Here is a 12,447-nt window from a genome sequence, read left to right on the forward strand (position 1 = left end):
TCCCTGCTCTCAACTAGCTTATAATTGCAGGGAGTCTAAATATACACATGTGAAGATAATAACATTCATAAGATGTCAAGAAAGTATAGGAATTATTAAATTAGGGCTATAGATAGTTTTTCAGAATTGTTAGGAGGGATCTATTGTTGAAAGCCATCTAGACAGGCATCCAGAGGAGATGAGACTGAGCTGAGCTAGGCACTGAAGAATGAGTAGAGGGAGAGGACATTCAAAGCAGTGGCTTCAAAAAAAACCTAAGACGTATTAAAGAATTAGAAAATCCTTTAAGTCATCTAGTCACCTTAGTTCTGTGGCCCATCTTTTGGGGGGATGTGTTCTTTTTTTTCCAGTTAGATTGTGAAGCTCTCAAGAGGAAGAAGTGCTGAGTCTTAACTGACTTTATAAATACACCACTTAGCACAGGCACCACTTCCTTTTCAAAGGGAAGCCTTCCCTGGTCCCATCAGCTGAAAGCCATTCTTCAAGCCTTAAATTTTCCTAGACTATATTGTCTTTATCTCTGATCAGAATTCAGTCTTGTTTCAGACTTATTCATGTACATATTTTATCTTGATCTTCCTAAAACGTCATAACCCCCTTGGAGGGGCAAGCTTTGTCTCTCAAGTTGCTGAGCATATGGCCTTGCACTTAGTTAGGAAGCAGTTAATAAACTGAGACCCATTGAGTCCTTTTGTTAATAGTGATGATGACTTAAGCTAGTTTAATTAAAATGAAAATTCTTGTAAGAGAAGACTGGAAGTTAAGATTAAAAGGATGAAATGATAATATTTTAAGTTGGAAGGGACCTTAGCTATCATTTTATGCTCCACACATATCTTATTGGTAAAACAGAGGCCCAGAGAAGTTGTGATTTGCTCAAGGTCACAGAGGGGTAGTAGAAGTAGCACAATCATGATCTGACTTCAGATCCAGGGCTAATTATTCTCCCACATTGACTCAGTGGGGCCCAAATTATTGTAGAAGATCATGCCAAATTGAGGAACTAGGGCATATTAGCATAGGCAATGGAAGGAGGAGGGGAGGGATCAATGTAGATTTTTAATTGGGTGTAGGAAAAAAAAGTAATAGGAAAGTAGTTCTATAAAAATTGTCCTGGTGGAAACTTTCCAGAATGGGTTAGAGGAAAAGGGTGGAGATCTTCTGTGTTCTTTCATCCCCTGGCTCTCACAGACATCATTCCACAAAATGAGTAGCAGACCAAGCCATCAGGTGCAGTGTCAGCATTAAGCAGCACCTCATCCACAAACATTTTTGACCAATAAGCATTTTAATCTTCAATCCCTATATTAGGGCCTGGCTGGTGAGATATGGCAGAAAAAGGATAAAAATGGTTGTACTCCTTCAGTGAGATAGAGGTGGGAATAGAGGCAGGAGGGTTTATGTACTAGGCAGATATTCCCGCCCAAGGAGGAAGATGGAACCATTTGGATATGAGAGAATTTAAGCTCAGAAGAAATACAGTTCAGCTCCTTATCAATAAATGTGTCCCTCTCTGGACCTGATGGATGATAAGATCCATACCAAGCAATGGTAGATATTCCAAGTCTTGAGATAATGTGGAACCAAGCTTCTCTCTGTTTAGCATGTTTCTCTATACAAATGAATTCTCTTTTCACCCCACCCCCACTTTCCCTCCAAAATGCCCTCCCTCTGTCAGCACAGATGTCAGTAATGACACTAATTCCATTATTATAACCTAGCTGCCAAGTTGCTTAGCAACCAGGCTCACACACTTTCACCTTTTTATTTCCCCTCAAATGCCCAATCTGGGGGTAGGGCTGGAGAGAAGAAAGGAAACTGGGTATAGCAGCAGCTGGGCCTCCTGTCTGGCTTCGATGGGGTGTTAATTACAGCATCCCCAAAAGATTTGGGAGAAGATTCCACACCAATAAATGGCAGTCCCCTCCCTCTCTCTTTCTCCCTTTTCCTCCATGGGTCATTTGGGGCCATAGATGAACCAGCTAATGATTTATCTTAATAGCTTCTATTTAACAAATAGACCAGAAATCCCTTGGGCTCTAGAGGCAGCAGCTGACTTGGATTCTGTGGGAGAAGTAGCTGGTCCCCATCCTGCCTTAGGCTGTTGAGCCCCAAAAGCTTATGGATAAATGAATAGTGTCCAGCCAGGAAAGAATGAATCTTTCACTTCAGAAGTTATCCTCAGAATCATATAAAACTTGGAGGTAAATGAAATGTCTAACCTGGACCTCCTGACAGCCATCTGCCTCATGATGTAAATAAATGAGGGAATATTAATGAAGAAAAATTTTGATTGGGATGATTCATTTGGGGTCCTTTTATGCAAGAGTGCTCTGTAAAATGTTAACATTTTATATTCTCAAGCCCCTTTCAGCCTTGATATTCTTTGGCCTCTGAATATCTGTTTGTATGTGAGGCAGTGTAGTGTAATGTCAAGAGGGCATTGCTTCGAGTCTCAGAGGCACCAACATTCTCATATCCATGTGACTGTGAACAAATAAATCACTTTTGCCTCAATTTCCTCATCTGTCAGATGGGGATGATGGCAACTCACATTTCTATAGGCCTTTAAGGCTTACCAAACACTTTCCTCACAACTCTGGACATTATTATTCCCATTAGACAGAAAGCTCAAAGCTCAAAAATATTAACTTGCATAGCTGGTAGTCAAACTCAAAATTCATACCCATAGCTTATTAACCACAAGTCCAGTAGTCTGTCTTCTGTACCATATGTGACACTTTTCCCCACTTTGTATATCTTAATGACAAGAATTCAAGTTAATTAAGGAAAGCTCTTCCTTAATCTCCACAACATCCCTCTTGTCTGAGCTCATAATCAGAAAGCTTATTTTCATGTCTAAACTGAGTCCATTCTGCCAGTTTAATGTGTATTTTTCCTCATTCAGTGCATTGTCAATGAAGCTGGAAAACTACCAGTTACCAAACACTATGGTTCCCAAAGTCTGAAGCAGCCACTCCTTAGCTTTTTCTCCCCTGGACCAAATGATATCTTTGTCCTTTGCATTGGTGGCAGATTCTTTTTAATTCCAACAATGAGGCTGGCAATTTGGGGAGCTATCCATTCTGTGGGGTTGGGAAGGAGCAAAGGTTATGGTGGGATTCTATTCTTTTTAGGGTTCCTTCTGGTATATCTAAAGTGATAGCCTTGAGAAAAATTAAGCCAAACCCTTATTTGTAAGCAATTTTGTCTCATATTACAGTAATAAAAATCTCTTAAAATTCTAGTATTTTTTGCCCTTACCTAGTAGTACTCACAGCCAAAGTCTACTGTAATAAAGGAACTTGGGCAGCCCCTTTGAGTTTTTGGTAATGAGATTTGCCCTATATTTAGATTAAGTAGTTATCCAAAGAAAACTTTGAATGACTTTTTTATCTGCCCTCCACCCCTATTCCCCACCCTTTCAATTTAACAACATTTTACTAGGTTCTAATCTGGACCTTTTTGCTCAGCTATGAGTGCCACGTTTTTAGGAGGAATATTAACAAAAAGAAACACATCCAGAAGAGGAGGAGCAGAATAGGACAGGAATTCAGAGAGCATCATTCAATTATTATTTAAAGGAAATGGGAATGTTTAGCCTTGAGAAGAGGTAAGAGGAGGTTAGAGTTTGATAATTCTTCAAATATCTGAAGAGTTGTTCCATTGACTCCAATAGAATTAATGAAGTTACAAGGAGGCCAATATCGTTGAGTATAAGGAACAATTTCCTAACCTTAGAAATATCCAACATTGGAATAGACTGGGGAGAATCAGATGCTCTCTAGTACTGAAGGTATCCAGAGACTGGATGATTGCATGATCACTCATCTAAGGATATCGTAAGATTGGAAGGGCAGAGTGTGGGACAAAATGCACATTTGAAGTATTGATTATGATCTTTCTACTCTCTCTTTCTCTTTTTCCACCTTCTATCTTAGTATCAGTTCTAAGGCAGAATTGCAACAAGGACTAGACATTAAGGGTTAAATGACTCACAATTATACAACTAGGAAATATCTGATCCAGATTTGAACCCAAGTCCTCAAGACTCCAGGCCTCGTGCTCTATCTACTGTGCTGACTACTTGCTCCTATGGTCTTTTTTTCAAATCCAAAGATTCTGTGATCCTATAAAAATAATCTTATCTCTGCTTAAAAGCTATAGCTTTGCCTCATAAGGAAATAAGAGTGGTGATTTCATTCTAAGCTGAGAATATATTGGTACATCCAGACCAGATATATAAGCCCTTAATCCTGCTTATGGATTCAAAATCCATTTAGCTTTCCTTCCCTTGGGACTTAGGACTTAATTTGTAATGTTTTCATCAGGCTGACCTTGAACTAGAGTACTTAAAATTACCAAGTAGCCAGGGATTCCACAATGAAAGTGGCAGATCTAGGTGCATAGTCTTTATGCCTGTATTCCATATGTTTATGTATGTCCTATGTATGTATTGCATGTGCCAGTATTTTCTAATTATAGATTATTTTTAAAATAAAGAAGAAAAATCCTCATCTAAATTAGTGTCTTTAATTGTATGCCAGGTAAAATGTATATCAAACTTTGTCAGTTATCATGTTTTATCTTGCAATCATGTCTTAGGACTTTTAGCACTGGACCTCTTGCTGATGATGAGTCGTAGGAAATGATTAAAGGTTATCTAATCCAAGCTCCCACCCAGGATTTTTTGCCACATCTCAGACAAGAAGTATTAAAAGGTCCTTGTGATACCAAAGAAAGCAAATGCTTTCGACACTAAGGTAGTATAGGAAAAGGAAGAGGTTGAAAAGCATCCCTTTTCTTTTAAATTGATATTGACATGAAAATGCTGCTTTGCACGAAAAACTTGACCTGAATATATCCTAAGGATATAGAACAGTATTTCTCATCCTTTTTCAGCTCCTGGTCACTTGAGAACCTTAAATCTGCCAGCATATATTAGAGATATCCATGTTTCCTGCCTCTTTTCTCCCATTCTAGGCATTTACAATTATAGCCACCTATCAATCCACAATCTCCTTCACCACCACCACATTGTATATACATTTACAGATACACCTGCATACTCACAGCAATGTGGTGTAGAAGAAAAAGGAATTGCAGTCAGAAGACTAGAGTTTAAAACTAACTTCTGCTTCTTCCTGATCATATGGCCTTTAGGCAAATGATTTCATTTCTTTAAGCCTCAGTTTTATTAACTGTAAAACTGGAATAATGCCACCTAAATGGTTATATGGTTCATAGGAGATCAAATGTTTGTGAAGATGCTGAATTAAATTGTAAATTGCAAGATAAATGTAAAATAGTTTATGTACTTAGATGACTGTTAACATTTCTGTATTACTTCAGTTTACAAAGGGTTTTTCATAATGTCCTTGTGAAGAAGGAAAAAAAGGATTTTTGCCTTCATTTTTTTAGAGAAGGAAATTGAGGTTCTAAAAAGTTGTGATTTGCTTTTGGTCACACAGTTAATAAACTAGAAAAGCCAACAATCTTGCCCAAATCCCCTGATTTTTAGCTATGTATATAAAAGTACTTTATTGGAATAAATACAAGCCAAATTTTACTCTTAGATATGACATATGAAATACAAATGAGACTTATTAGTTATTTTTCAATGCATATCTATAAAATTTTTTTCAAGATCTTGTTTGAGATAGTCAGAAAACTATGGCACATGTCAATCTTGTACCTATGGTGTGCAAGCAAGACACTGCACTTTAATTTATATATATGTATTCCCACAGCCCTCCATCCATGAATGTTCTGTATCAAGTTATTTACCTTCTGCCAATGGTCAAAAATTGCAAATGAAGTAGAAAGAAACCTAGGTTCTCTCGATATACCATGGGTATCTGCTACATGCTACTTGGGAATCAATACTGCAGATAACAGAGGATCCCGGGAGGATATATATAAAATGTGGCCTGCTACCTCTTTCAGATGAAGTAACCTGTGAATTTTGTATCAGTAAACATTGCAGAAATGAGTAAAAGGAGAAACTAGTGTCATGAAAACCTAAAAGGAAGAATCAAGAAGAGGAAGGGTAATCAGCAGTTTCAAAGCTGCAAGAGAGGTCAAGAAGAAGGATTGAGAATAGGCCATGAGATTTGGCTAGTAAGAAGTCATTAGGCCTAGAGATGGGAGGTCCTGGGTTCAAATGTGGCCTCAGATATTTCCTAACTATGTGACCTTGCACAAGTCACTTAACCCCCATTGTCTAGCTGCCTCTGCCACTCTTCTTACTTTGGGACCAATACACGGTATTGATTTTAAGACAGCAGGTAATGGTTTAAAAAAGAATAGTCGGTAATTTTGGAGAGAGAGAAGTTTCAGTTGAATGATGAGGTCAGAAGCAAGAGAACTCAAGAGAGTTAAGAGTAGTGAGAAGAAAGGAAGTAGAAGGATCGGTTGTAAAATGGCCTTCAGGATGAGGTTAGCCACAAAAGGAGGTGATATGAGAACTGCAACTAGTAGTTGCATTAGCTTGTTCATCTATGGTTCAACTATATGGTTGGACCAAGTGAGGGTTTTTGAGAACTGGGAAGACATGGGGCATGTTTACAGGTAGCAGCAAGGAGACAGAGATTAAAGGTGAGAGAGTAGGGATTATTAGAGAGGGCATTCTGCTGGAGAAGAAGAGATGGAATGGGATTGCATACATATGAATGGTTTGCCTTGGTAAGGAGAAGAGAAAACCACCTTATCATATAAGTCAGTGAAAATGGCAAAAAAAAAAACAAAACTTCTGAGATATGAGTTGAAGGAAAAAGAGAAGATTTTCAGTAAAAGGCCTTGATCAAATATGAAGCAAGGTTCTTAGCTGAGAAGGGGGATGAGGCACATCTAAGGAGGGATGAAAAGGTTTTGGAAAGCCACCTTGGTGAATGGGAAGTTATAAAAGGATTAGCTTGCTTTCTGTGAGAGCTCAGGTGAGATTATATAACTGAGTGAATGGTGGTAGAGGTGAACTTGGAAGTGGCAATTGGGAAGAAAGGAGTATTCCACCTCCCCCACCTCAACCAGTGAGTCAAGTGATAGTGCAACCAATTCTAGAAAGGTATGACCACAGAAACTGTGTCATCAGGAGGATGCCAGGTTTCATTGAGGAGTCGAGAGAGAAAAATAAGTAAATAAAAATTAAAAAGAGAAAAGAAAATTTGAAGATGAAAAAAAAATTGCTGCCTGGATTAATCAGTAGGTAATCAGTCTACTCCAAGATTATTCTTTAGACCACATCTAGTGGAAAGATAGGCAGACCACAAGTTTATTGTATATGTATGTCTCCAGAGATCCTCCTATCTTAATATCCGTTTTCAAGTGTAAATGTTACTTGTATGACTGCTCTAACTATTCTTTCTTTTCTTCTTTGTTCTCTAACCTTTTCCCCAATTTTGCTATTAGCTTAGAAGTGAATGACAGAGATTGTGAGTGTTAATGAGGATGCCATTTAGAACAAGAATCAGAATGGTGAAGGCCACCAGGAACCTTATTCTGCACAGGTGCTCTGTGACTGATGGCTTGTTGAACACTGACTTGAATCAATAAAACTCCTTTCCTTGAAAACATACCTGCATTCACCCTAAACCACAGAATCCTTCCTGGCCCATTAGTAGGAACTGACTGGAACAATACCAGTTTGTGGGTTTTTCAGGACTTTAATTTATAGCTTTTTATAAAAGTAATCTTATATTAGTCAGAACTAAAGCCTTTCCTAGGATCAGGAGAGAACAGGCCTGTGCCCCAAGAAACTGGCTAAATATGGCATTGTTACCTCTGTGTTGTAAGAAGGTTTTTAAGGACCATTTGGTACGACTACTCACATCTTTGACTCCTGTTTTCCTTCTATGGCCAAGATGCTAACCACTATCTCTTTTGTTACTATCAGAGTAACATACATATTGTCCCTGCCTCCACAGCCACCATGCTTGGCCCTGCCCCCTCCCACAGGTGCCAGGCTGACATTGTATATCCCCTTGGCTCTGGCATAATTGTGTTTCATTTGTTTCAGGCGTGATCCCCTTGGTCCCTTTGCCGTTGGGGGAGAGGACCTGGACCCCTTTGGGTGAGTGTGGCTGGGGAGGTGGCAGTTCCATGTTGCTTTCAAGGCTTTCCCTGCCTACAGCTCATTTTCTAATTTTAGAGCTATTCAGTCATGGTTCAGAATGGAAGAGGTAGGAGGAACTGAGCAAATCAGAAGTAATTATAGCCCATCCTACTCTTGACACCCAACTTGGGAAGGAGAGCTTTTGTTTGACAGCAAGATGAAGAGTGGTGTCAAGACCTAACTAACATTCAGCAGTTCTAGAAGGGAAGTTTGAGGGTGGGGGAATTTAAGCAACTATACCACAGATTCCTAATTCCACTTTCCCCACATGCAGAATGGGAATAGGGAGAATGATCTTTCCTGACAAAGGATACTGAGTTTGAAAAAAGACAGTATGGATGTGCTATTAGTTACCAGTCCCAGGGAAGTTCTAGTGGATGTCCTCCTTAGGAAGTTTCATGGGCCATTTACATATCATTGGTGTCAGACCCCACATGGCAGGGATTGGTTCTACCATATTCTTAAGTCCTAATAATGAATATTTTGTTGGAAAGCCATGTTCACTTATCCTTTTCCTTATGCTTCCTTTCTTTCCCACATCATTTGGATTAGATATTAATTTCTGTTGATGCCAACTTTAGGATCTCTTTCTAGAGGGAAAAAAAGATGGGGTGGACCTAGTAGCTTCTTGGGTCTGCATGGAAGTTTGGATCCAGGAGTTTAAATCTCCCCTCTGCCCCCAGATGAAGATTCTGATAATATGGATTTGCATAGGGCAGATGAACCAGAGCAGTGATGGCCAGTACCCCATGTTAGGGCCAGATGTGGATCTTCAGAGCTTAATGTGCAGACCCAGATGCAAGCATTAAAAATAAATAAATTGCCATTATGAGCTATATTGATACTGTGATTGAATAATGTTCTGTCCTTCAGAAGGCATAAAATATGACAATGTGGCAACACATGAGGGCAATCTAATGAACCAAAAGTAGAAAGAACATTTCTCTTATTCATTCAAAAACTGATTGTGGTTCTTTGCTGATGACACTGGTGAATTCTTTAGTCCCATCAAACACCCTTGGTCTAGAATATAGGGGTGATTCTCTTTGCTTATATTATTGTTGACTCATATAGCCCTACAGAAGTGAATTTCCCCTTCAGTGCTTGGGACAAAGCTCAGCCTGATTCATATTTAAATCAATAGAGGGTGCTTTCCTACAGTCACTATTTCCTATTAGTTTGTAGTTATTCAGTCAGATTCACATCTCATCTTTGATCATCAGAACCAAACTTCCTCTCTAACAAGATAGGAACAGAATGATAACATCATCCTGAACCCTTTACTTTTGCCTAGAGGTACCCACTGCTCACCCTATTTTCTTCCTTACTTCAGGGGTCAAAGAGGTGGCATGATTTTGGACCCCCTGAGATCTGGCTTTCCAAGAGCTCTCATAGACCCATCTTCTGGACTCCCCAACCGGCTTCCTCCAGGTGCTGTTCCTCCAGGAGCTCGATTTGATCCTTTTGGCCCCATTGGAACTAATCCATCTGGGTAAGTTTTAGTAAATGCCTTCAAGTAGGAGGGCTCAACCACTGGTTTTGATCAAGTCATATAGCGAGCAATCAAAAGCAGCTTGTTTAGTTATCTCTAACTTTTGCTCAGCCCTGCATAGCCCACCCCCAGGGTCAAAAATGTGCTTCTGGGCTTGTTAGGGCTTTCCCCATCCTCTCTCCATAGGAAGAAAAGTCGGGGTTGTGGGTAGCAGGTACACTCCTGAATAAGTGAGAAGGCTTCTCCCCATAGCATGCGACCTGTTAAGGGGTAGGGTGGGGGTTGCATTTGGTATCAGAGGACCTGGGTTCAAATCCTGACTCTATTTCCTACCTTTGTCACCTTGGGGCAACTCACTATCGCTTTACAAGTTTCCTTAACTGTGAAATGAGTAAATTGAAGGAAATGACCTCTAAAAGCTCCCTTGCAGCTCTAATCCTATGGTCTTGTGATTTCTTTGATCTTATGATTCCTGGTCACTCTGAGAACTGCCAATACCCTTTCCTCCTGATATTCACCACTGCTGTTTTCATTACAGACCCGGTCCAGATCATCTTCCACCCCCAGGCTACGATGACATGTTCATGTGAAGGCAAAAAAAATGTAACATCCCAGCCTGAGCATCCTCATAGAGGTGAACCAAGATCATCTGTTTTCATCCAGTCCTGGAGTCTAGGAATCCTTTAATGGATTGGAAGTTTAGCTGGAGTTGCCTGCCCATCGCCACAGTAACCAAGGCATCATCCATTCTCCACCTCTGCCTTGAAAAAAAACTCACTGCTTGTAAATCAAGAAAAATCCACATGTTTATCTCTTTCACCACCAACTTCTGGTTCCCAGGGGAAATTTTCAGCAGTGGGTGACTTCATTCCTGCTTCAATCCTGGTTGCAGCTTTCTAAGGACAGAAAGCATTTTGGATGCATTATTAAGAACTCAAATGTCAATACAAAAATTGTGTTGGGTCAATCTTCCATTTATTTTTTTTTAAATGTACATAGTGTTCCTTCCAAAAACAAAAGTGTTTGATGTTTTATGATTCTAAGACTAACCTTCCATGCATTTCCCCCCAATAAGTACCTTTTTATAATTTTCTAATGCTTTCCTTTCATAAACTACTATTGCTGCTTCCATTCCTGAGCCTTAATCCCCATTTCATTTGCTGTAGATAAAAATGGAGAGGCAAAAGCCGTTTAGTAGAGGCACTGGATGATTTGGAAAGAGAAGAAATGGGATGGGAACAAGAACTTTACTGACTTTTACTTGTTGGTGCCTACGATTGCTGTGCATAGTGGGTCTCAATGTAGGCAGAGTTAGAGATCAGAATGAGCAAGGAGTGAAGACCAGAGCTAGACTTGTTCAGTGGTTGTTAGTTCTGGAAAGTAGATAGAGTTGATAGTGTAGAAATCATCTAATCAAATGCCTTCATTTTAATTTACCTTTAAGCATTCTGTTGATGTCTTTTGATTTTATATCAGTGATTTCTGGTTTGTTCCCCTTTCCACTTCTCTTACTTTCCCCAGTCATCCTTCCCTTGTAAACAAAAAAAGTTATGCAAACCCAACCAACATCAATGACATTTCAGAACATATGCAGCAGTCCATAACCACAGTGTCTATCTTCTTTTTTCCCAACAAGATAGAAGGCGATTCATTTCACTGATCATCTTCTCAGGTCCAAAATGGATTATTATAATTCAGTGTTTTTATTTATATTGCTGCATATGTGTATATATGTACATATATTTATTTTCTGATTGCTCTATTCAGGTCTTCTTTTACCACCATTGGCAGGATGCCAATAAATATATATACATATATAGAGATATGTATTTCCCTCCCCACCTGGTTCTTCACAATACATCAATTTCTGCTAGTATCTCCAGATGTTTCACTTAATTTATCCAGTTCATTATTTCTTACAATGCATCTTTCATGTATTTATTTAGACATTACCCCATCTAAGCAACTCATTTATTTTAATTTTATTTTTTAAAGCTTTAATAACGCCTTCTGCTTTATATGAGTTATTTCCAGATATGACATGACCCTCAACCCCCACAAGACTTACTTTCTTAGAAAAATATTTAAGTGAAACCAACCAAAAGAGCATTGAGTTTGACATTGTATGCAACATTCCACACTCATCATCTACCACTTTTCCAACAAAATGAATGTGTCCACCTTCCCTTTTATAGTGGAACTAAGCCCTAGAAGGTGAAGTGATTTGCTTTCAAGTCCCACAATGTAATTGATCTAGAAGTAGAGCTCAGGTCTTTTGGCTGACATATAGAGTAAAGACAGTGTGCATAATTTTGATAGAAAATTGAAGATGTATGGGATTAGGATCAGTGCTTTTTCTCCTAAAGCACATTATATCTAAAATTTTTGCAAATTTTAGAGAAGGAACAGAAAACATTTTGAATTTTTAAATCCTACAGATTAATTTTGTTTTAATGAATTCTTCTAATTAAAAACTAAAATTATATATGTACCTGCCACACACATATAAGGTTGTGAATACAAAGTTTAACAGGTCCAAACAGAGTCATAAGAGATTTGAGGAAGAAAAGTGGGCTTGTAGCTAAGTTGTCACTGTAGAAGGTTTCATGAAGAAGGTGATACTTGAGTTGAACCTTGAAGGAAAAAAAGGATTTTATAGATGTGGAAGGAGATTCTAACAGGCATGAAAGTCAGCATCCCTGCCAGTGGTAGTAAAAGAGGACACAAAAAGAGCAATCAGGAAACAGTCATGTAGTTTTGAGTATAAAGAGAAGCTATGTTCAGTAAAGGCTCGGAAACTGCGGAAGAAAAGGCCTCTGGATAAAATATGACTAGAGAGAATAAG

General features: G+C 38.9%; 1 protein-coding gene across 2 annotated transcripts in view; it reads left to right on the plus strand.

Moving 5' to 3' along the window:
- The window catches only part of PSMF1 (proteasome inhibitor subunit 1), a 28,192-nt gene extending 17,571 nt beyond the window's left edge, over positions 1-10,621 (plus strand). Inside the window, exons 5-7 of one of the 2 annotated variants that reach the window (XM_001363896.5) lie at positions 8,015-8,068; positions 9,444-9,602; positions 10,141-10,621. In XM_001363896.5, coding sequence (XP_001363933.1) covers positions 8,015-8,068; positions 9,444-9,602; positions 10,141-10,192 — 265 coding nt within the window. In that variant the 3' untranslated portion in view covers positions 10,193-10,621. The remainder of the gene's footprint in view (positions 1-8,014; positions 8,069-9,443; positions 9,603-10,140) is intronic. The other variant, XM_007474499.3, reaches the window with a different exon arrangement.
- Positions 10,622-12,447: the final 1,826 nt, after the last annotated feature.

Source organism: Monodelphis domestica, chromosome 1 (assembly GCF_027887165.1).
Source record: "Monodelphis domestica isolate mMonDom1 chromosome 1, mMonDom1.pri, whole genome shotgun sequence".
Classification (NCBI taxonomy): Eukaryota; Metazoa; Chordata; class Mammalia; order Didelphimorphia; family Didelphidae; genus Monodelphis; species Monodelphis domestica.